General features: G+C 41.3%; 1 protein-coding gene across 5 annotated transcripts in view; it reads right to left on the bottom strand.

Moving 5' to 3' along the window:
• The window catches only part of PRDM2 (PR/SET domain 2), a 117,562-nt gene that overhangs the window by 88,632 nt on the left and 3,915 nt on the right, over positions 1–25,015 (bottom strand). For 4 of the 5 annotated variants that reach the window (XM_060310971.1, XM_060310929.1, XM_060310935.1 and 1 more), the window contains exon 2: positions 14,515–14,588. The exons of the other annotated variant lie outside the window; for it this stretch is intronic. In XM_060310971.1, coding sequence (XP_060166954.1) covers positions 14,515–14,523 — 9 coding nt within the window. In that variant the 5' untranslated portion in view covers positions 14,524–14,588. The remainder of the gene's footprint in view (positions 1–14,514; positions 14,589–25,015) is intronic. 5 annotated transcript variants of the gene reach the window in all.

Raw genomic sequence — 25,015 nt, forward strand, 5'->3', positions numbered from 1 at the left:
CTGTGGCCATTTTAAAAACATGTAAATCTCTGGCACCATATTGTTTTAAACTCCCACAGAATCTGGCAGCAAAATACAGCTCAAGCTTACTTTTAAGTCATAGGCTACCATCAGCATTTAAGGACATTAAAAAAATAAAAACCAGCACTCCCTACTTAAACGAACACTGTTGGCACATGCTGTAAAGGCCATGCCAGCCAATCGGACCCCCATCCCATCCATGCTTTCATCCCTCCAGCAACAACCCCTTGACGGGCTTGAGGATTCCCAGCAAGAACACTACAATTTATTCTGGGCCCTCCATGGAAGTGAGATCTTTCCAGGAAACGGTATACTATATGACTGTATACCAAGTAACTAAACAGCAAAGTCCCCACAATATCACAAAGTCTCTAAGAAAGAGAGAATTTAGAAATTACTAAGTATATGCCAAAATTCTTAAGAAATAAGATTACTATTAGATAGATGTATGTCAGGTAACGGAAAGGGGAGATTTGAGCCAACTCATAGAACATGACTGTTAGTCTAAAGATAACTTTCAAATTAAAGGAAAATCAAGTGGCCATTAACTGGCACCACATATACCCTGAAGAACTGATGTGCAGATCGTGACCCCGCCAAGAAGGATGGGTTTTGTAGTCTGAATGTTTTTTATTTCACTGCAGAGGGAAACATTTCTCAAGGACTTTCAAAGAAACCAACATAGGGAAAAAGCAAACTCCAAGCTAAAAAGATTAATTTTCCCAGAACAATGAAGATCTTGTAGTTTTTAAGAATGTTTTGTGCCAAGAAAAGAATATCATCCAAATTTCTGTACTCCTAGCATTTCAGTTTTTAAAAAAACATATCAATAGGCTGCTTCGAGAGAAATAAATCCCGCCGCAACAAGCATGTCACTAGGAGGGTCTACTGTGCTATTCTGAGTTGAAATGTGCAAAAGTGGGCATCGAGGCGCCAGGGTTCATTCCCTGGACAGGGCAAAGGTGACGGTGCATACACTCCAGAAGCACAAATACTTCCATCCTGCTTGATTTATGCCTTGGTCCTGACAGTATCACCAAGCACAAGTTCAATGCCTTCCCAGACATGGGAATATCAAAACTGGCCCAGAAAATGGTCTTATGGTATTTTTCATTAGCTAAAGTGTGAATAAATTTAGCACACAAATTTCTCACTTCTAAATACAGTGCCCTCATTCTAAAAATTTTCACGTATAAACTGGAATTTCGGAAACGTGAATAAATTTTTCCAAAGAGGGAAAAGGTGTTAAATTGGTAGTTGCTATCCTAGGCTACATAATAATTATTTTTAACTTGGATAAATTACACAATATTAACAAGTACTAGCCGCAGTGATGAGTCCTATTAGCACATGGCCAGTTAGCACAGTCAGTGGGAATTTTCTTCCCCTTTCTCAGATGGGACCCAGGCGAAGATTTTAAAGGTTTTGACACCACTTAGCCTCCCCAGAAGCTCTGAAAAGACAGTGCGTCAGCCAACTCAAACTGATACTTCCAGGCAGTATTACAATAATATTAATGACTTAATGTGTACCGGGAACTTCCTCAGGCCTCAGTGCAAGGCACTGTGCTAACCCTCTTGTGTGCAAGCTTACTCCAAACAGCCCAAGAGGCAGGCACTGTCAATGCCCCCTCCCAGCTCCCCTCTCCCTCACCACACACACAGAGGAGGAAACAGGCTTAGGGAAGTGGTCCAGGCTGCTCAAGGACAGGATTTGAGACTCCGTCTGTCTCTCCCCAGAGCCCGAGCCCATAACTACTGTGGTATCTGGGTATGTTAAAATTCTGCTGGATCGGGTATGAGGCCCTAATATAAAACATGGTGACTATGGTTGACAGCATGTATTACAGAACTGAAACTTGCTAAGACAGTAGAACTTAAATGTTCTCACCAAAAAAAAGATAAATATGCAAGGTGATGGGTATGTGAATTAACTAGATGGTAGGAATTCTTTCACAACGTATAGGTATCTCAAACCACCATGATGTACACACACTTTAGACATCTTACAATTTTATTTGTCAATTATACCTCAATAAAGCAAAGATTTCAAAAAAGAAAAGATTCTGCTGGAATATAATCTGAGAATCTCTGTCCTAAAACCTCCAAACTTCCCCAGAAATGTCAACAGGAGATGGCACCTAAGGCAGGACTGGTCATTCCCACAGGAAATTTGTAACTTGAGGATAAGTTGAAGATCATGGATATTAAAATTTCTGAGACACCTGTGAATATAAAGGACCTCAGCAGAGGTGCCACAGGAAAAAGAAATAAGGAAAGTCCCCACACATGTATTTACTTGCTTTCAGCAAAACCATTATTTTTAATTTGGGCTCCTTTAGTTAGTAGAGGAAAGCTTTTTTTCCTGTTTATTTCCGTACCCTTGACACTCCAAAGGGACTCAACTGAAACCGGAGGACCTCAGTCCAGACACTGGCCAGCTCCAGGGCCTTCCTCTCACCTCTCCGGCTGTCCCAGAATAAAGGCACATTCCCATTTCAAGGGTTTCTGACACTGACCACTGTGATAAGCACGGGCGAAGCTACGAGGGCTTCTCTACTTTCCCGTTATATAATAGAAAACGTAAGAACTCTTTAATTCCCTACTTAATGAAACAAGTATCAGTGAACTGATCTGGATTGGTATGTATTAAATTTAACGTATTAAATTTAACATAGTAAGTTTAAGTTAGTAAGTTAGTTATTAACTGTTAATTGACCTCCTTAATTCCATGTCTCCAACTTCCTACCTCAAAGTTAAAGAAAGTCAATATCCCCTCTCTCCCCCAACTAATGGCCACAAGTTGTCCATCATTCAATCACCAACAAACACTTCCCAAGTGCCTGCTCCGGGCTAGCATGTGCGGGTGGTGAAGATACTACGGTTAATACAGCTGACCCAGGCCCCCTTCTCAGGAGGCTCACCAGCAGAGGAACTCGTATTCTGCTTCCTAACACAAGAAACCTTACAGGTATTTGGAATCTCCAGTTTTGACCTTGCTGTGGAGCCTCTTAAAGGTCCTTCTACGCTTTCCTGCAATACTCTTCCTCTGGCCGAGAATGACCTTCCCATGCTGGACAATGGGGAGCTCAGGGAACATGACTCTCACACCTTCCTCTGGGCCAAGCTCTGTGCTAACAAGCACTTTCTGCACATCACCTCACCGAATCCTCACCATAATCAGAGCTAACGCTGATGGAGTATTCAGGATACTAATCAGACACTATTCCAAGCTCTTTCTACAGCACCTCATTTAATCTTTACACTATCATGCTAGTTGTGGGTTCTTTTATAACCCCATTTTACAGAGGAAGCTGAAACCTGCCTATACTCACAGCTAGTAAGTGGCAGAGGTAGGATTCAAACCCAGACAGTCATGCTTCAGGAGCAGGAATCCCAAATACCAAGTCTTAGAGTAGCCCTGTCGAGTAACTTTCCCAAATTACATAAAATAGTGGAGCCCAGGTAAATTCCAGACAGGAATTTAACAGACAGGAGTCCACCTTTTAACTACTAAACCAGTGGGGTCGCGAACTATAATCCGGTGGTGCCTGGGAAGTCCCTTTCGAGGGTCCACAAGGTCAGAGCCATTTTTATAATAATAATAAGACGTTATCTGCCTTTTTCACTCTCAGATGTGTACAGGGGAGTTTTCTGGAGGCTCTGACATGTGCTGATGTCATCATGCCACTGGCTAATGGAATGTGTGATTGTTTAACCTTGTGCTTTAACTTTTCTGAGTCATGAATAAGGGCTGTAGTCTGACTAACATCACTGTACCAAGTGGATTCCATGGTACTGATATCATACTAGATGTTACCATCCCGGGAAGGTGAGCGCAGAGGACCGTACAGGACTCTACTACTTTTGCAATTTCCTGTGTATCTATAATTATTCCACCCCCAAAGTTTTAAAATTTGTTTCAATTTCATGGTAAATATCCAAACACATAATCCACGTAAACAAAAAGCTTGAGAATGGCTGGACTGAGGAAGACCACCCCTGACCTTCCGGTACCTCCCATCTCAGGACTGAGAGGCAGAGAACAGGAGAGTGTGGTGATGCGAGGAGCGACGGAAGAGGCTGGACCCACATATTTGTGCCCCCCTGCTTCCCCCCATGCCAAGCTTCCTGAGCGCAACTGGAGGGGGTGCTCCCCTATAGGCACAAGGGTTTGTTCGGTTTTTTTAAGGTTTCATTGCTAATCACCAAAGGAGAACAAGTAAAACAGACTAGAACAAACTGAGTTAAGTGGCTTCAAAATATTAAAGGCAACAACTTATTGTCGATGCCCGTCAGGGGTCCTGCAAGGATGGACAAGGAGAACAGAGTTTCTACCCTTTGCTTTAAGCCCCAGATGGTGGGACTGCGACCCCATCAAGGCCTGAGGACTCCTAAGGGAGCCAGCGTGTGTCGGTGCTCCAGGCCCCTGCCCTACCCAGAGGAAGCCTGTCTCCACTGTCCTACCGGACAAGGGTCCCCATCAGGCCAGCTTCCCATGCTCTCGCCTCTCACTGCATGCTGCACCCTGACGCACTGATGGGTTGGCCTGTTTGATGGCCTCTCCACCAGAGGCAAAGCCGAGGTCCCAGACACACAGGGCAGGTCTGTTTCACCCACCCTGCCCCCGGAGCCCAGCACAGGATGCGTAGCTCAGAGCAGTGGCTGCAGTGAACAGTCAAATAAACGAGTGTCTGGCAATCAATGTCAAGAGGTCCAGGCGCACAGACGGCTGTAAGTGGATACGGCTCGACTGGTAACGGAGTCCAGGGGAGTGGATGAGATTGGAGAGCAAGAGAAGAGTGAGGACGAGCCCTCAGGACACCACTATCTCAGAGTGAAAGCAGCAGAGGAGGCCTAGAAGAAGACAGCCCAGAGGCAGTGAGGTACCAGAAAGGCCAGGAAAAGGTTCAAGGAAGGGAGAGAGGTCAACAGTCACACGCTGCTGGTGAGGCTTCAAACTCTGCTGTACCTGATCCCTTCCGTCCAGGGCCCACCGCCGCCCTCCTTTAAAGCTGGAACAGCCCAGCAATCCCACCCATCCAACAAACGCCCAGTCTCTGTCCCACGTGCCACCACAGCGCTACCCTAGGAACCCAGGAAAGCAACAAGGAGGGCAGGGCCCACAGCCTAACGTGGGAGACCGGCGGTGTGTTCCCTCGGGGACCACTGAAAGAAAGGGTGTGACAGAGCTAAGGAGGGGACTCTGCTTTAGTTAGGGTAGCTGGGGGTGGAGCAAGAGCATCCCAGAGAATGACACAGAGAATGACACTGAGACTTGGACTTGAAAGATGAGAATGAGCCATGTGTGAAGGCCTGAGCCTTCCAAAGAAACATCGGGAGGAGACCAAAGGGCTTGGCAAGTTCAGGAACAAAAAGAGGCGACTGTGGCCAGGTCAGAGTGAGCCAGGGAGAAAGCAGAGGCAGCAGCCACCAGATCCTGCAGAACCTTCACGACCAAGGTACAGAGACCAGACGGCCTTTGGAGAGCGGTGGGGCGCTGCAGGGTTTGGGGCAGGGGAGTGACGAGATGTGACGAAGTCTTCTGGCTCCTAGTCTATTCCATATTCAACTTCTCCAAACGCTCTGCCTTCTCTATTAGTCAACCTATAAAGCATCTGGTTCAAAACTCTTCTAAAAACATTCTAAATAAAGTCCTGTAGTTCCTCTATTGGTTTTAGAAACTTTCACAGTTCAAGGGAAGCAAAGAAAATGAGGTACCTGAGAGCTTTCTCACCCTGACATACCCGTGCCCCTTGTCCAGAAGGTTCTGATGCAGGGTGGGAATGGAGTGGGGGCTGAGCAGGAAAAGGAGCTTTCTGTGAGTCTGTTACTGGCAAGACTGAGTTGCAACTTCTCAAACCACCTTCATCCAAAGCAGCACACTGTGGACCTACAGCCTTTCAAGTCAGATAGTTTGTTTGCTATACCCACAGATTTAAAAAAAAAAATTCTATTGGAAGAAAACTCCCCATTTTACTCTTCAAAGTTCCTTCCTGGCCCCTACAGACACAACCCTCTGGCTCTTCCTGCCCTCACCAGCCTAGGTCCTCTTACTCCTCTGGGGCTCTCACAACCTACAATGACCCAGACCACTGGTGCTTCTGACCCTCAATTCCTCTGACCAGTCAATATCCTCTACATCCTTCCAGGTCAAGTTCACATCCCAGTTCCTCCATGAAGACATTCCAAACAATGCAGGATTGTCCACTTTTCTGGCTTCCTGTACGGTCAGCTTTATGCTCTATACATATAGTACTTCAAGGCACGTGGAGAACGATACCATGAGGAGAGACAGACTGTTGGTGAGATGATGAACTAGGAGGTTTAGTAAACAAGGAATGTCTCGGTCTGTACTCAAGCAGTAACAGTGATTAGAAGGTATTTACGGGGCAGAATCGCGACTTGGTTACTGGCTGAAGATGGTAATAACGATACTCACAGTGTTCCCTACGTGCCGGGCACTAGTCTTAGCGCTTTACATTTATTACTCATTTACTCTTGCCCACAATCGCATGGAATGGGCACCGCTATTATCCCTATTTAACAGGTGAGAAACAAATACCAAGAAGGCAAGTGACTTGCCCAAGTTTACACAGCTGGAGGGGAATGTGAGTCACAAGACACCAAAGGTGAGGCAGAGCTAAACAACCCTCGAACCTTCTCTACCAAAGCATTAATATCAGAACAACAAAAAATGTAAGACTTCTGCCACAGTTCCTTCCACAGTTATGTAAGGAAATGCTATTCAAGTTACTAATTTCTTTTTTCAAATTTCAGAAATAATCTAATATTTTCATTCGGAAAGACAATGTCCTGGATTTTATAAAAATTGCTAATTTACCTAGTAAAATACATGATTCAAAATGAGATTTAAGGGCCATCATTATTCAATGCATTAGTTTCCTAAACTATACATTCACTAGTTGAGGTTTAAGTAATAACAACAGATTGGAATCACCTTAATTGGAAGGCTTTTTTAAAAATGTCTTTAGTGTCAAATCTGTATTTATAGTTACCTACAAAAATATAATTCTATATTAATAATATGCTACAACAGCAAAAGTGCTTTTGATTTTTTACACCATATATATTTTTAGGATTAGAAAAAAAGCAGGGGAGATACCTAAAACGAAAGATAGCCATCCCACAGTTTCACCAAATCTTTAGAAATATGATTATGAACAGGTTTATCTAGATGGTCAGATGGTCTCCTATAAAATATTTCCTGTAAAAGGAATAAACCACTAATATGCACAACAAATGGATGACTCTCAAAAACATACGCTGACCAAAAGGAGATAAACACAAAGGAGCACATACTATATGATTCCATTTACCTGAAATTCTAGAATGGGAAAAACCAAACCATAGGGACAGAGAGCAGATCAGTGGTTGCCTGGGGTAGGGGCTCGGGGGAGTAACTGCAGAACAGCAAGAAGGAACTTTTGAGGGTGATGGAAATGTCCTATATCTTGACAGTGATGGTAGTTACATGAGTGTAGACATTTGTCAAAACTCAACACTTCGAATGACTGTATTTCATTACACATAAATTATACCTCAAAGTTGATGTTTAAAGTAAAATAAGTAAATGAATCCTATACCCTCCTCTTTAAATCGTGCTAAAATGAGATGTTAATGCTCTGAGAAAATAAAGAACAAAAATACCAATGCCATAGAAAAAAATTTTTTTCAAGATTTTTCTTTAACCCAAGTCAAGCATTGCTTTGCTCAAAAGCCTCCAAAGGTGTCCCAGCTCCCTGAGCAAAGTCCACTCTGGTCCTCACAATGACCACAGGTCTGACCCCATCCGCTCTGCTCCAGGCACGTGTGTTCTGGACCCAGCCTGCTCCACTTCCTCCCTACACCCCTCTCTTCACACTCTCAAATAAACAGTCACTGCATTTAATATGCATCAGAACACTGGCACTGGCTGCTATTACATAAGGCTGCATGTACCATCTTACACAGGCAACACATACTAATGTCTTTATTTTTATTTTTTTTAAAGATGCTAAATAGAGTCCCTCTTTTTTTTTTTTAATTATTTTATTTCATTTATTTTTGGCTGCGTTGGGTCTTTGTTGCTGTGCGTGGGCTTCCTCTAGTTGTGGCGAGCAGGGACTACTCTTCATTGCGGTGCGCGGGCTTCTCATTACAGTGGCTTCTCTTGTTGCGGAGCACAGGCTCTAGGCGCGCAGGCTTCAGTAGTTATGGCACGTGGGCTCAGTAATTGTGGCACACGGGCTTAGATGCTCCGCGGCATGTGGGATCTTCCTGGACCAGGGCTTGAACCCATGTCCCCTGCATTGGCAGGCGGATTCTTAACCACTGCGCCACCAGGGAAGTCCCTAATATCTTTATTTTTTTTAATATGAGAATAAGCAAGCTTCACTGGTATTTCATTTAAATTTATATCAGTAACTCCTTTTATACACTTCATCCAAAGACTGATCATAAATTACTACATCAGTTTTAACCTACTTAATTAAAGCTCCTCGTTTCTTAAATATCGATTTGATCAAAACCAACACTGGGGAGCAACAGCAGTGGGTGACAGGAGAGATCAGATTCAACATCCCTTAATATTAAGAACACAACATTGTATATTCACACTAAGATACATATCCCTGCTACAACAGACTAATACTAATCACCATAGCAATTGTTGTCACCAGCAAAAGACATCCAAGAATCAGAGAGTATTAAAACACTCAAATTCTTCTTTGTTTAGACTGGCAAACAATACTCTTAGTTACTATTCTGGGGGCAAACAATGGAGGAAAAAAATCAAACAAGCTTCAGTTTCCTAAAATAGCATTAAATTGTATTTGGTTAAGGAATGAGTACAACTGCAACTAACAACAAGCAGATGGGGACACAGAACAAGAAAATCTTATACAGCATCTCCACAAAAGAACAGCAGTCAAATAGTTCTGAAAACACTTTCAAAAGTACCCTCCTTCAAAAAGCTGGCAGGGGGCTTCCCTGGTGGCGCAGTGGTTGAGAGTCCGCCTGCCGATGCAGGGGGCGTGGGTTCGTGCCCCGGTCCAGGAAGATCCCACATGCCACGAAGCGGCTGCGCCCGTGAGCCATGGCCGCTGAGCCTGCGCGTCCGGAGCCTGTGCTCCGCAACGGGAGAGGCCACAACAGTGAGAGGCCCGCGTACCGCAAAGAAAAAAAAAAAAAAAAAAAGCTGGCAGGTCTATTAAGCTTCCAACTAAAGAAACTGTCCTCAAATATGGTGTTAATAGTGAACAAACATAGTACTTACTACATTCTTGCCCCTAACAATCCAGTCCCTGCAGCACCGGAAGAACGATATTCTAACAAGTGGAAATTAGATGATGTCTCTGTCCAGTGGCTTCCCATTGCATTTAGAAGAATAAAAGATAAACTTCTTGGGCTTCCCTGGTGGCACAGTGGTTGGGAGCCCGCCTGCTGGTGCAGGGCACACGGGTTCGTGCCCCGGTCCGGGAGGATCTCACATGCCACGGAGCGGCTGGGCCCGTGAGCCATGGCTGCTGGGCCTGCAAGTCCGGAGCCTGTGCTCCGCGGCGGGAGATGCCACAGCAGTGAGACGCCCGCATACCTCAAAAAAAAAAAAAAGATAAACTTCTTCTCATGGTCCTAAAGGCCCTATAAATCTGGCCCTCATCCCTCATACCAACTTCATCCTGTCCAGAGTCCCTGATGCTCGTCACGCTCCAGCCCCTGGCCTGCACTCCGTTCCTTGAACCAGCAAGCTCATTCTCACCTCAGAGCCTTTGCACTCACTGTTTGTTCACTCTGCCTAGAATTTCTTTCCCCAGATCTTCATATATCTGGTTCTTAGTTATGTCTTGAGTCTCTGTTCTGTTATTAATCACTTCTTCAGAACAGCCTTCCCTGACCATGTAATCCAGAGAACCTCTCCACCCATCATTCTTTATCACATTACCTTATTTCACTGTCTTCACAGCACTTTTCACTGTCTGAAATTATCTTGCTTGTCATCCTGCTTTTTAACTGTCTCCCTCTAAAACTCTGTGTTACAAAGCTGAGCCCTTGCCTACCTAGTTCCCTGCAGGCAGAACACACTGGGATGCAGTCTATGCAGGATGCATGAGCGGATGAGAGAACATTCAGAACAGCTACAGTAATGGAATATGGATCTTTCCATTATTCTGAGGGCTTATCACAATTCTCAGGGCTGGATCTGCAGCATCAGTGATTAAAAGCTTCTTCTGTTGTTTTAGTAAGTAAAACTTTAAAACAAGTTTGGAACACTAAATTGCTTTGCTACTGATTACTGGCAATACCACAGACCAGTGGTCCCCAACCTTTTTGGCACTAGGGACCAGTTTTGTGGAAGACAATTTTTTCCACGGGGGCGGTGGGGAGAGTGGTTCAGGCGGGAACGTGAGCGATGGGGAGCAGTGGGGAGCAATGGGGAGCGGTGGGGAGCGGTGGGGAGCGGTGGGGAGCAGTGGGGAGCGATGCAGAGCGGTGGGGAGAGGTGGGGAGTGATGGGGAGAGGTGGGGAGCGATGCGGAGCGGTGGGGAGTGGTGGGGAGCAGTGGGGAGACGCAGATGAAGCTTCGCTCACTTGCCCACCACTCACCTCCTGCCGTGCGGCCCAATTCCGGTCTGCCGCCCAGGGGCTGGGGACCCTTGCCATAGATGACTGATCAGTATACAGACATGCTGCAATCATAAAACTACTATACTGATAGAAAGTTTCATATATTAGTAACAATTTGAGTTATATAAAGATTCTTTAAAAGTTAGTAATCAAGACAGCAGTATTAAACCATTAGGGCTTAAACTTACACAATGCTATATGTCAATTATATCTCAATAAAGCAGGAAAAAAAAAATCACTGGGGCTGTACCTAAATATTACAGTTCTCTTCTCCTCCCAAGCACCTGATGGGTTTGCACTGCTTTCCCCACTTGAGTTTTAAGTTCAATGCAACCATGGGAGTAACTCTAGCCAGTTACGCAGAAGAAGAAGAAACAAGTACTGAGACAAAGCCTCCATCATCCTTGGTTCTTAAGCAACTAAAATAGCAGATCCACACTGGATGTGCAGCAAGAACAAGAAATAAATGGTTGCTGTGTAAGACCCTGAGATTTTGGAGCTGCCCGCCTGTAAGTGCAGCATAGCACAGCTTATCCTGCCCGCTACAGCAGTATAGCATGGTGACCAAGAACTCCTGGGCTTTGGAATCTGACTGGCCTGAATCAGAATCAGATTCAGATTGAGTCTGAGTGAATCAGAGCTCTATCACTTACTGTTTGAGTGATCACAGGCCTCTGGCCTTAATGTCTTCATCCATAAAATAGTTATGATACCTACTCTCCATAGAGTGGTTGCAAAAGACTGAATTGAAAGAATATATCTGTAATACGCATCGCGGTGCCTGGCGTGTTGGTTAAGCGCTCACTAGGCAGCAAGTGGCATTAAACCCCAGAACACCTACTTTAAGGGACTGTGAGCTTATGTGCATTACGGAACTTTGCTCACCTTGGATGCTCTATAAAGTAAAGCATTCTAAACTCTCTGTCCATGAGACAGCCATTTATAAAGTTCTGGATTCTCCTAGATAAATCTAGGAAAAGATAAGAAGAATAGTGGAACAACTCCAAGTTAACAGGGACGGGTGTGGAATGACAATGAAGCAAGTAAAGGATATCTGTGATTTGCAAGTGGAAAGAAAAGAAAATGGAGAGTGAGGGGAGGAGATACAGTGGCTGCAAAGGCTGGATTCTAAATTAGAAAGAGAAGAGATAGTAAGAAGGGGCTAAGTGCTGCGAACAGACAGAAAGAGAATGAAGGACAAAAAGCATGTGGGTCTGGAGCTCTGTGGAGCCCAGGGCTGAGAGTGGAGGGAGAGCCCGGCTAGCCATACCAGGAACGACTTGAAACATATTGATAAGACAGCAGTTCAAACTGCTGCTTCAACAGTCAGTGTTTAAAATGCCAGGAGGCTTTGGACTCTGCTGTTTCTCCTAAAGGACTCACTTGTAAACAATATGGTATGCTCACTCCTGGGATCCTTTGGTCCCTAAAACTCAACTGTCAGGCATGTATGAATGAAAGATTCTGTGCTATTGCCTTAGAAACTACACCAATCATAAGAGACAGATCTGACAGCTACAATTCACCAAAGCAATGCTGATCAAGTCCCTAGAGAGAAAAATCTAACCCTAAACTCACCATCAAGATTTTAATTAAAAATCAATCTGGTTCAAGTTAAAACTTTTTTAATATCTGAATTTTTGTGTAGTTGTTTTGAAGCTTTTCAAGCACTTACTGCTCAATTTCACTGGCTGAAAATAAGAATAAATACAAGAGGGAAAAACATGAAGTGTCCTGAAACAATTCTTAATTTTTAAAAATCACTGGGACAATTACTGAAAAACACTAATAGATTGTATGTCATGCTATAGTAATCAGGTCTCAATATCATGGGACTAATACTCCTCAAATAATAAAAATATAACTAATGATGCTGAAAATTTTACTCATAAAAAGCGGACAATTTTTATAATCCAAATAAAAGTTTCACTGCTACCAGAGCATTTAAATGACACCCAAATCAGAAAATGTGCTAGCCACTAGAAACATAAGAGGACACTTCCCCACTGATATTTGGCATTTGGTATCAAAGGCAGTCCTCTGTAGATCTGATATTAAAACTTGTCAAGAGCAAAACCAAATTGTAAGAGAGACAAAAAAAGAAACGGTTATTACCACGACTCTTCTGAATGGCATGTGGACTTTCTTCAAACACAAGTCCTTTTGATACAAATGGAATATTAAAGCGAAAGTGTGAGGCGTCAAACAGGTCTAAATACATTCGAAATGAAATGTTATTAGCTTAGCACAGTTAGCCACCTGAAGTAAGTGGCTGTTGAAGAGTGATGTAACCTAAGTGATGTCAGTATTTAGATTCCACTTTGGAAGCATTCACCATCATTCCATTCCAGAATCGAGACTCTTCTAGCAACAGCTCCGAGGCAGGAGGAAAGCAAGTTCCATGGGGAGACCAGGTCAGCATTAAGACTCAATCTTAAAAAAGGAAAATAAATGAACTCTACAACATATATCCGCACATAACTTTGAAGGACAGTGACTATGAAAAATCCATTCTGTTCTCTTTTCCCTCCCCCATCTCACCATTTCAAAAATAATTTGCCTTCAAAAGCATGTCAGTAAATCTGCAAGCTTTAAAATAATAGCAACCATGTGCCCCATGTGTTTGCCAGATTCGTTTTTTATGATTTATAGTCCTCTGCATTAAAATCAATGCATTTTTGATAAAGAAAGTAATGAAAAGAAATCAAAAGAATCCATTCCAAAAACTTCACACCTCTCAACCCCAACACAGGACTGAATTTATTAAACTTGGTCACTTAATGAAATTGGAGTTGTGAGCTCCAGTTAGACGCACCTGTAAATGGTAAAAAAAGGTGTCCGAAGTTTCAGTTGATTGAGAGTACAAAATGTTTTCAAGCCTGATAGTTTTAAGCTAAACACCAAAAATTACAGACTACCCACTTTTAAGTTCTGTCCTTCATATTTTTAAAAAAAGAGTTTTATAAAGATTTCAAAAGAGAATGTTTCTGACATCCATACATTTCTAGAACTGCAAGTGAAACGACATTAAGACCAGAAAATAAGAACCCTACTTTAGAGCATATGAAATCTATATAACTGGTTCTACTTATCAGAACACCCTTGAGGCTACAGAAATACAGAATTGTTTAATCTCCAGGTAACCCCACACCCTCCTGTAAGGAGAAATACATCTTACATTTCAATATCTGCCCTCGTTTTTATTCTAAACGGGTTTTTGTTTTGTTTTTTGGGGGGTTTTTTTTTTGCGGTATGCGGGCCTCTCACTGTTGTGGCCTCTCCCGTTGCGGAGCACAGGCTCCAGACGCGCAGGCTCAGCAGCCATGGCTCACGGGCCCAGCCGCTCCGCAGCATGTGGGATCTTCCCGGACCGGGGCACGAACCCGTGTCCCCTGCATCGGCAGGCGGACTCTCAACCACTGTGCCACCAGGGAAGCCCTCTAAACGGGTTTTTCAAGGACAGAAAGCTTAAAGTTTCCCATTCAGTTTTGGTCTCTAAAAATAACTTCCAATTTTCCCTGTGCAACCAATGGGTTATTACAAAATAAAAAGTACTAAAAATGAAAGCTTCAAAACAAAAAAATAACACTAGAGTGTGGCAGGGAAGGTAAAAAAAGAAAGTCTGAACTAAGGTCCCTAAGAATGAGTCCTCTACTCAGGGTTCCACAGAAAAGCCAACTCATGCCAAAACAATGCACACTCCACGAACAAACACACACTATGAAAATGATGAACTAATGAATGATATTAAGAAACAGAAAGGAAAATCTGGGAGGAATGAAGGTGTGTGTTACTATCTTTTAAAAATCAAGAACTGGTCTAACATCTAGGTAATGTATTTGTATAAATTCTTATTTTTAAACTCACCTGATTCATTTTCAATTCCTGTTGTGTTCTGAAAAGATACACACAACAAAGAAACTTCTTTGATTACATGAGCCCTAAAAAGAAAAACAGACAATTGTGATATGTACCTGCCTACAAATTGACAGTGATTTAAAACTACACACAGAACTGCAGAGTTTGCTCACAGGGCTATTCATAAAGCAACTCCGTGCCAGATCAACTTCAATATATGCTGAGAACTTACTTTGCAGATTTATTATCTACAATAAAATAGATGTCTTACTATTCTTTACTGAGGCTTCACTGTACTCTACAATTGAAAGCAGACTCATTAGAATGACATCAAATTTTTGCTTTGGAACGGAATCATCCCTAAGAAGAAATAAATTAGCTTTGTTAACAGAAACACAAAGCAGTGCTGAGTAACTTATTATGCAATGTAAATGTTCTTCTTTCACTTATATCAATACTGTGTTGAATACAAACACAATTAGAAAAACACAATAACGTATAGTTATTGTGTTTTTCAAGTTCCTGAAGTAGAAAGGTGGATTTACTAACATTTCCATGGAGAGTTCTCTTTGAGGAAAAGAATGAAAACTTTGAAGTAAAATGCAAATGTTTTAATAAAAGCTGTTTGGAAAGACCTACACTTATTCCTTTAAAATTTTTCTTCAATTTATTCAGAGTATAGTAACAAGACGACAAAATCATTTCTTGGAAATGCAAATGACATACCTGTCTCTAGATAACAACCTATGAAGATGGTCCTTTCTGCAACGTTCTCTCTTAGGAGTCATTTGATGTCATTCATAATATATGAAAATCATGAGAGTAGCACTTCCACTGTAATATTCTTGTTTTCAGCATGTATACATACACATCATTAAGCATAATTCTATTTCTTCACGAATTTACCTATATTTATGTTTTCTTCCTAGACCCACAAGACTCTGCTCACATTGTAACTTCATGTTCTAACTGCTAATAAACCAAAGAAAGTGTAATTCAGGGACATTATTCGCCCGAGAACATACCTGCCACTGGGCAGATAGCCTGCCCACTATCCTAAAGAATAGTGCTTTGACATTTCACCCCATTTCATTAATATGGATCGTTTTGGGTTTTTTTTTTCTTGAGCTCTTTAACCACACTCACCTGGATCACCTTTAACAAAGGAACTATATTTAAGCTAGGGCCTGGTCACCTGAACTAGTTTTTATTCATAACTGGCACAGGGAATGTATTTGATAACTTGGAATTTGTTAGAGAGCTCAGTGCTATACAAATATAAACTTTTATGAAGTAAATACTCAGTGAATACAATTTTAGAAAACTGGTGGTTAACCCATGAAGTCCATTCCTTTAAATTTTAACATTAAGCATCTTTCTCACATATTTTTAACATGTCCTTCCTTAGTATATACATCCTTTATTGAATATAATCCATCCTTTTCTATGAGACTTGAAATCATTATAAAGTTTAAAATGTGTATTTGTCAAACAGTGATGAGATTAGTGGCCCCTGAGGCGTGCACGCCCGACCCTCTCTACCAAATGCCTACTGACAGCCATACAGTTCCACCAGGAGGACCTTGTGTGACACCTTAGGGCTCCAGAAGTGAATGAAATGGCAGGGGTTTCATCTGCCCTCTCACTAAACTTTCAGAGGTGGATTTACTAACGATGGCCACGAAGAGTTCGCTTTGAGAAAAAACCTTCAGTAAAATGCAAATGTTTTAATGAAAAAGATCTTTGGAAAGATGCTTTATCATTTCCCTTGGTTTGCCTTTTCCTTCTCACAAGAATCATCAGTATCATTTATGAAGCTTCTTCTAAGACCAGCAGGCACTGTGCTACCGTCAAATAAATCAGCTCTGTTAATTTTCACAAGGTTAGTCTCTCAACTAACGACACAAACTCAAGGAAGTTAAGATAACTCCGCCACAGTATCAGAATGTTGGTTTCTGCTAAGGTTTCTTAACCATGTTTCACCAGCTTTTTACTCTTGCCTCACCTTGCACCTACTATGTGCCAAGCTCTGCTTTTGAACAGTGAGCACACGGATCCCTGCCCTCTCAGGAAGGAGACCACAGTAAACAAATAAGCAAGTAAAATGTGTAGTGAGTCAGACAATGAAAGTGCTTCAGAGAAAAACAGAGGCACATGGAGACGAAGGAAAGGGAGACAGGGATTTTAAACTGTCTCTATCTCACTGCCTGTGAATCCATCAGTATGGTCAGAGAAGGCCTCACTGAGAAGGGACATCTGCTAAAAGCTGGAAGGAGAAGAGCTGAGAGTCAGGAAGGGATGGGGGAGGAGCATCATAAGGGAGTAAGACTGCACACAGTAGAGGAGAGGCCTAGTGCAGGAGGTGATGGTACGGAGTGGAGAGGGGTACAGGGGAGGCAGATTTAAGACAGGCTTCGCAAGGTAAGCGCTGTTCACCAGAATGGCTATAGCTTTTCCAACCAGAGATGGAAAGCCACTGGGAGGCTTAAGGTGGCAGAAGTGACCTAGTGTGACTTAGATTTAAAAAGAGACCGTAAGGAGGTAGGGTGACCTCTTAGGAGGCTAATGCCCCAATATAGGCAAGAGATGATAGTGCCTTGGCCCAGGTAGCAGAGGAGATATGAGAAGTCATTGGATCCTGGATCTATTTTTAAAATAGAGTCCCCAGGATTTGCTGCCAGATTCGATACTATGTATGAAACAAAGAGAGGAAGTGAAGGATGACACCAGGGTTTTTATCCTAAGGACATGGAAGAATGGAGCTGCCATTTTCTGAGATGCTGCCTCCTTCTTTCCATCTGCTTGTCATCTGTTTTCCCTCTTTATTTAAAACATCTTCCCTTCCTTTTCCTCCCGTTTTGTAGTTGCTGGCTCACAGGCACAAACCAAACCACTTAGATACTGTGACATCTAAAACTGAATAACTAAAATATGAAAGTACTGGAAACATCTTAGTCTTCATTTATCTCAATGAATCTTTTTCTTAGTAAAAAAGTTACAATACAATTCAGATATTAATAATCTTCTCTCTGACTTTCTACACTGTCTGTTCCTTCTCGGTCCAAATAGGAATGCACCTATCATTTCTTTCCAGAGACTAGAGGATCGTAACATCTTTGTTTAAGGGTTCACAATTACCCTGTATGCTTAGATCCTCCTATCACTTCTAATCCTAATTGCTAAAAACCACACCCTCATTTTTTTTCTTTCTCCCTCTTTTTTTTTTTTTTACATTTTTATTTATTTATTTATTTATTATTATTATTTTTGCGGTATGCGGGCCTTGCACTGACGCGGCCTCTCCCGTTGCGGATCACAGGCTCCTGACGCGCGGCCATGGCTCACGGGCCTGGCCGCTCCGCGGGATGTGGGATCTTCCCGGACCGGGGCACGAACCCGTGTCCTCTGCATCGGCAGATGGACTCTCAATCACTGTGCCACCAGAGAAGACCCTCTTTCTCCCTCTTGACTCACAACACTGTCATATTATATATCTAAAATATTTTACAATAATCAAAAACATTGCAAATCTGACACTGACTTCTCAAATGATATTTTAAATTAGATTTATTAAACTATACTAAAAACAAGGGATGTTACAAGAAAAGAACTGAGATTTTAGCAGTCTCTCTCAACAGAGGACCACTGCATTTTGAGCTGGAGAACTCTTGCGCAGGACTGTCCCTTCCATTAAGGCCACGCAGCACTGCCCTGCGTAATCAATGCCAGCAGTCCCTCCGAGCATTTTGACAACCAAAAATACCTACACACGTCCCCAGATACCCTCCCAGTGGAGAACCTCTGAACTGTAGTAATCATGTCCTAGCTACAATATGATAATATATTTTAGAGCAACTACAGGTTCTAAACATTGTCATTGGAATAACTTCCTTAAGATTCCTCCAGGATTGCAAAACCCCTGTGGAAGTGCCTGGCAATTCTACGTACCTTTCACATTCAGTGTTGACTTCAATAGCATTGATTTATATACCCCCTTATCTAACTCAGATATCTCAAGGTCTAAGTTTTATCAAATGTGAGAACTTGAAGTATCAATCCTATCAGTGTAGAAGCAAAGAGAAATCTTTCCACACCTATCACCGAAACTTAATAATTCCATCAAACCTTAAAAAATGCTTAATAATTAAGTGTCTTCAGTTTTCCAATGGTAAATAATGAAAATCTTAAAATCCCCAGGACTTCTCTGACCCTGGATTCTGTCTTAGTTTCTTTTTTGGATTTCTATGCCTGACCAAATCTTCTTTAGTATGTCTACATTTCCCTTCTATTCTACCTGTTGACGCTTTTCAGATAAAGTATATTAGACAGATATACAGATTTAGAGCATGTGAATTTCTATCACCAACTATACTTTACTAACAGCATAAAGTCCTACAAAACTAAGAGCTTAACCTTGATTTTACAGATCCAAGGTTTTAATAATATACACGTACTTAACTTTTCAAGATACTGCTTTCAAATTCTAGGGCAAATCTTCATTACAAATATTTAGCTTAATAATACCATAAAGATGATTTGATTATACATGATCAGTATGAATACAGCAACAATAAAATAATTAGGGTCTTTATTCAAATGTCAGTCCCTTAGAAAGTCAAGACAACCTCAGCAACTGTTAAGCTGCTGTCATCTGACATGGAGGCCAGAGACTAGAAAATCTAGAAATATGCAGGAAACCCCATAGAAATATGCAGTCCCAGGGTCAGACCGGCTCTGCAGCCCCAGCCATACCTCTATCACGCATCCTCTGAGATAAGGCAGATTAAAAAAAAAAGATAGACAACAAATTAACATTAATGCAATACGTCTAACACGTCCATCTGTCGTACCTGTCCTTTGTAGACTTGTGAAACCTACAAAACTATATGAAAAGCCTTTAAAGAAAAAGCAATAGCAGATTCTTTAAGATTAGTTTAAGTCTGGGAGGAAAGGGAAAGAATGAGGAAAATAATCATTTGATTCGCATATTCACCTATAAGTTACTGATCATTACTTTACAATTATTCTTTTGAATCAGTTTAGATCTTTTGGGCTATTTGGAAAATAATCAAATTTGCGACATTCACTTAGGGGTCACTAATATTATAATTATTCTCTTAGATTACAAAAAAATCCCACATTGTAACATCAAGACTCAGAAGAAACTAACTTTTAAGATTCAGGAAGCAACACACAGCTTATGGACAAAGAGTAAAACAGAAATAAGAGAACTAGCATGACTGTATCAAAATGTTTAAAATCATAAATACACTGGAAAATGGACTAGATGCCAAAAAAAAAGTTTTAAAAATATCACTTTGTAAAAGGAGTCTTGGAAAGTTTATGACCTACATAAAAAAAATTATTCTAAAACTCATCACTACATACAGTGGAGCTCTCATGGTAAATGAATAGCATTGTAGCAAGCACAGAGGTGACTGAGCTTTCTGCGGAGGGGATTTACAGTGCTTAACACTCAGCTTTCTCAACCAAAAGATTCTTGCAATCCAGAAACTTCTAGAAAAATAATCAAAATATCTAAATTATGCCAACTTCTCAAATGCAGTTTTTATCAACAAACACAGCTGATGTACTCACTATAAAAAGCTACCATTCGTAATTCCTACCAGAAGAACGGAATCACCAAGTTACAATCTATAAACTCTAGCTATCAATATGAAAACTTTTAGCATCTATTCGTTGGATTAAGCAAAAGCACATAATTCATAAATATTGAACCTGCCTAGCAGTTTGCTAAATGAAAAATCATTCATTTTCCTTTTCTGAAATAATATATAAATTTCACAGGAATAATCATCCAGAACATCCGGTTTCACACTGAAGAATATGTACCCCCAACCTTCCTCGTAAAAAGCAGACGATATCACCAAATTAAATACGCTAAGGTGGAAAACATCACAACTGGTACGTTTATCATTTTCAGCATAAGGAGTCTGTGTGTTGGGGGGTGTGTGTGTGTGTGCGTGTAAAGAGACTGAGAATACAGCAAGGATTTGGTAATTCTTTGGTAAATCAGAGAATATGAACTCTTACTGCTTTAAACTGCTCATGTTTCTTACCCTCTAGAATGATTTCCACCCAAGGCAAAAGGCAATGGTATAACAAACCATATCACACAGAGGAATTTCCCCACCTAAAGTGTATATTAAGAGATACAAAGAGAACAGACCGCTCACAAATAAACCAGTGATTTCTCCCATTTCAATAAACTGGTTTCCTCAATGGGCCCAGAATACCACAGGCAAATATCCCTGAGCCTGATTCCCCAAATTCATAGAGCAGCGTCCTGACACCAACCTAAATAAGGAAGCAGAGATTAGAGAATTTACTCCAGGTGAGATAATTCGATATTGACAACAGTTTCCACAGAACTGAGGGGAAAACCAGAAGGTCCGCTGTTTTGAATGGCTTCAGAGCCACAGAGCTCCGGTGAGACGAGGTTGATTAGAGTTTTTGTTTGAAACATCTAAGTTAAACAACACCACAGTAGAATGTTAAATAAGAGACCAGCAGATAAACTAGGAGAGTACTACAAATACAAAGTTAGATTACGGCACTTTAGGGTTCTTTTCTTCCCTTAGAATATCTCTCCACTTGAAAAAAAAAATTAAAAGGAAAATTTTCAAAAAACGCTGCTCCAAGCATCCACTAATAAAGAGCTAGTTTAGCAATAAATGTATAGCAATTGCTGATTATTCATCATTTACCTGCTGCTGTTATAGATGGCTACTATTATACGCTCTCCCTATTCTTTTGACTAAATGTGTACATCTGTGTCATTATATTACGCTGAACGTTTAATTTATTACATCAAAAATTTCAGGGTTTGTTTAGGGTTTCTAAAATAATTCTACAAATGCTTTCCATTTCTCCATCTTTCCAGCGAGTCCCCGCTGTCTGATGAGAACTGTGCACAGATTCAAGATCATTATTACAACTCCCATCTCTCCCCAGAAAAGGACAGCTGAACCAACTGCTGACTGTATATTCTACAAAACAGCATTAAACTCAAAGAAGTTCCTATGAAATGATACTTCTCTAACATTTCCCCTATGTTAGATGTGTAAAAACTTCCAATTATTATAAAAGGAAAATTAAGTCGATTCTTTCCTAACACTCAAATGCCAAGCTTCCAAATCAAACACAAATTTTCTAAAAGCAAAAGATGCCCCGTGACAGTTCACTTCACAATTCCCAAAATAAAATGAGTTCTCAACTGAGCCCTTTGAGTTATTGTTCTTCCACTGGAGCTGCCAATGCAGATGTTACTTATGTGATTAAACATGTAAAATTGAGAGATTTTCAAGAACGCCCAAAATACTTCTGAATCTCCTTTAAAAGGGAAGAAGGCGTCAGTAACGTGAGGCTCTCGTCCCGGCTCTCAAGTATGCACTTTCTCACTTTCTGAGCATTAATACGGTCACCTTACACGTGGCTGCTCGGAGCTTTTTTGGTTTTTCCTACACAATAAAATACATAGGAAAACTCAGCCTCCACAAACTACACATAAATGACAAGGAGGCTTCTGAAATTCATAAGCGAATAACAGGGCAAAATCACAAGTTACACCACATAAAGTGACAACTGAAACTAGATTTCACTAAGATGGCGGGCTCACAATCACCACGAGATCCTAGAGGTCTTCTCCCAAGAGTTTATTATTATTCTGGTAGGGAGTGACTCTTCTACTTTAAATAAAACTGAGGTTTGGAGCCTATCCTCTAAATATGTAACTATTTCTGTTCTCAAGAGCATTTTAAAATAACAGCAACACCTACTGTTTGCAGAGTAATGTCTGTGTACTGCTCTACAGTTTAAGAAGCTCTGTACACACATGGATTTTTATTGTTTAAAGGGAAGTATGTTTCCTCAAAATAAATTATTTGTGATTCTTGTTTCAAGGTAAAGAGGAATGCCCGCCCCCCATGTATGATACAGAGGATGAAAGACAACCCCTTGGTACCATCGGCTATAGTAAGCCAGCCAGTGCCACTCAAGTGAGGGTCTGTGCAGAGCAGTGATAGGCTAGATGGGATAGTTCTAGGGGCGTTTAAGTTCCAGGTTAAAAGTAAACTTGGCCTGTGTGTAACGTTCGTTCCCCAGGTAGTGAGGGAGGAGTTATTATCCACCCAGCCTCCCTCCTGACCCACTCCACAGGCCCTGAGGGTCTTCAGAGAAAGACGGAAGAGGGATTACTTAAAAGCAGAGCCGCCAGTGAACGTATGCAGGCAGGAGGCCAGGGAAAGAGCCTGCTTTCAGGACTGCCCATCAGCAAGGCAGCTTCGGCCACCTGGGGTGGGCAACTTGCCCCAGAGGAGTTTCCGACGGAGAACTGCCACAAACAAAGCAATGCCTAACAGTTTAGGAAGGTTAAATTGACAGGAAAGAGTGAGGAGGCAGGAGAGGAAAGGGCAGCCAGAAAGACTGGGGCCAGGCAAGCCGGTTAAGAATCTGGATGATAAGCGATAAAGGTTTGAAACACAGATGACAGCTGAAAAGAAACAAAAAATATGACTAGCACTGCAGAGGAAGAATGAACAGAATGTGTTTTCTAACTGAACAGGAGGTAAAAAGAGATGGTGAAGATGAGTTCAAAATCTGGAATGTGACTGACAAGAAGAATGTGTACATTTTAAAGACAGGGCAGCCAGGAGTAGGGATGGCATTTAAGTGGAAGGTGGTGAGTTCCATGTTAGAGGCTCTGAGGAGAGGCCAGACATTCAGGGGAAGCTGCTTCCATCAAACGGGAAAAAAAGGTCCCACCACAGACTGCCTTCAAGGTGGGGGGACAGAGATTTAAAAGTCTTCAGCCACAAGGGGGTGCCTAGGGACAGAGGAAACTGCCAAGAGAAAAATTATCCAGAGAGAAGAGTAGAAGGTGAAGGACTGGACTTTGTGCAAAAGGCGTGGAAAAAACTAGGAGAAAAAGTCGCCCCCTCCACCATGTTCAGTAGGGGGAGGATGGGACAGGCCAAAAACCTTTAGGACTGAGAGATAACTTGGAAGTGTTTCTCTTGAAAATAACTGCCGCGTTATCCCTCAATACCTATTACATTAAACAGGTGTCTAAGAAAAACGCTATTAATGTTTCTGAAAAACCTAAAGTATCTCAAATTGCTCCCATATTCACCTATTCTTCTTAAAACATCCCAGGAAAAGACAGAAGTAATCACTGTCCACACTTTTCAAACAGGAAGAAGAGAGAGAAGATAACTGTCCTACCCCTACCACGCCCAGAAATAACGAAGTCCCTGCGCTTGATCTGTGAGATAGTTTATTCTGTATATCGAGGTAGCGCTCAAATAAATTACCAGGGAATTGCACTGATACAATATTTATCACCAGAACAAGTGACCTGACCTGCTCAACAACCTCTAACAGAGGTAACAGAGCTTCACAATGAAGAATCTAAATTTATCCCAAGAGTCCTTCTTTTTAAAATTCCTACTTTCAGATGTACTTCAAAATTAGGCCTCTCAGAATTACGGCAAAGTCCCTAAAATAAGACTCACGGAATGGGAAACATTTAGAATCTCATTTTTATACTGATACTCCAATTTATGCCTAACTTACACTGCCTTAGTAAGGTCTTATGAAATGTGCAGAATTCATACTGATATATAAGGTTTGGTGAATCTCACAATTCTCTTCAAATATTGATGGCATCATTTAAATTATTTCAAAATGCCACAGAATTTTCCCACCAGAGTTTAATGAAGTCTTAGTGGAACTACTTATGTGCACATGTAAAATCTGTAAGTTTCGCCAATTTCCAGACAGGCTGCCCACCGTAATCAAACTAACAGTTGCACTTAGCTTTCCATATTTCAGGCAAACTGTGCCAAGAAGTAATTTAGCTCTTCCAAAGCAAAGCCTATCATATGATTTATTGCAAGAGCTACAAAATACGTTTTTCACCAAAATGGCTGGCCAATATATAAGTATTCAGTGAAACCTCCTTTACTGCAGGCTCCAAAGGACTAATAAATGAAAACAGAGTAGATGACGTGAACCAAGACCCTAAGAATAAGGATTATATAGTACTGAGAAAAATATTGTAAGTATAATTCACTCCAAATGAACCAGATTTATTACATACAATAACTCTAATACATGCTTCAGGGAAGTCAGGGTGGGGGATGAAAGGCATTCTCTTTAAGAAAGAATATCTAAATGACACATGCATTCATCCCAGTGCATGAATGTGATTCTGTACATTCAGATACCCTGTAATTCAGAAAACCAGCCCATTACCAAATGTGGTCCAAGAGCACGTCTCTTCTTTTCCGCTTTATTTATCTGTTAAGTGCTAAATTACTCATTATTATTATTATTACTATTACTACTGATTAAAGATTACTTATTCCTCGATAAAATTTCAATCTATACTGTTCTTTTAAATAATTCAAATAAAGATTTGACAACTTATACTTTTTTCCCCCAGGGGAAGTTGCATGTTTGCCATAAAAATCAATAACCTATCTCTAAA

Source organism: Globicephala melas, chromosome 1 (genome assembly GCF_963455315.2).
Source record: "Globicephala melas chromosome 1, mGloMel1.2, whole genome shotgun sequence".
In the NCBI taxonomy this organism is placed as follows: domain Eukaryota; kingdom Metazoa; phylum Chordata; class Mammalia; order Artiodactyla; family Delphinidae; genus Globicephala; species Globicephala melas.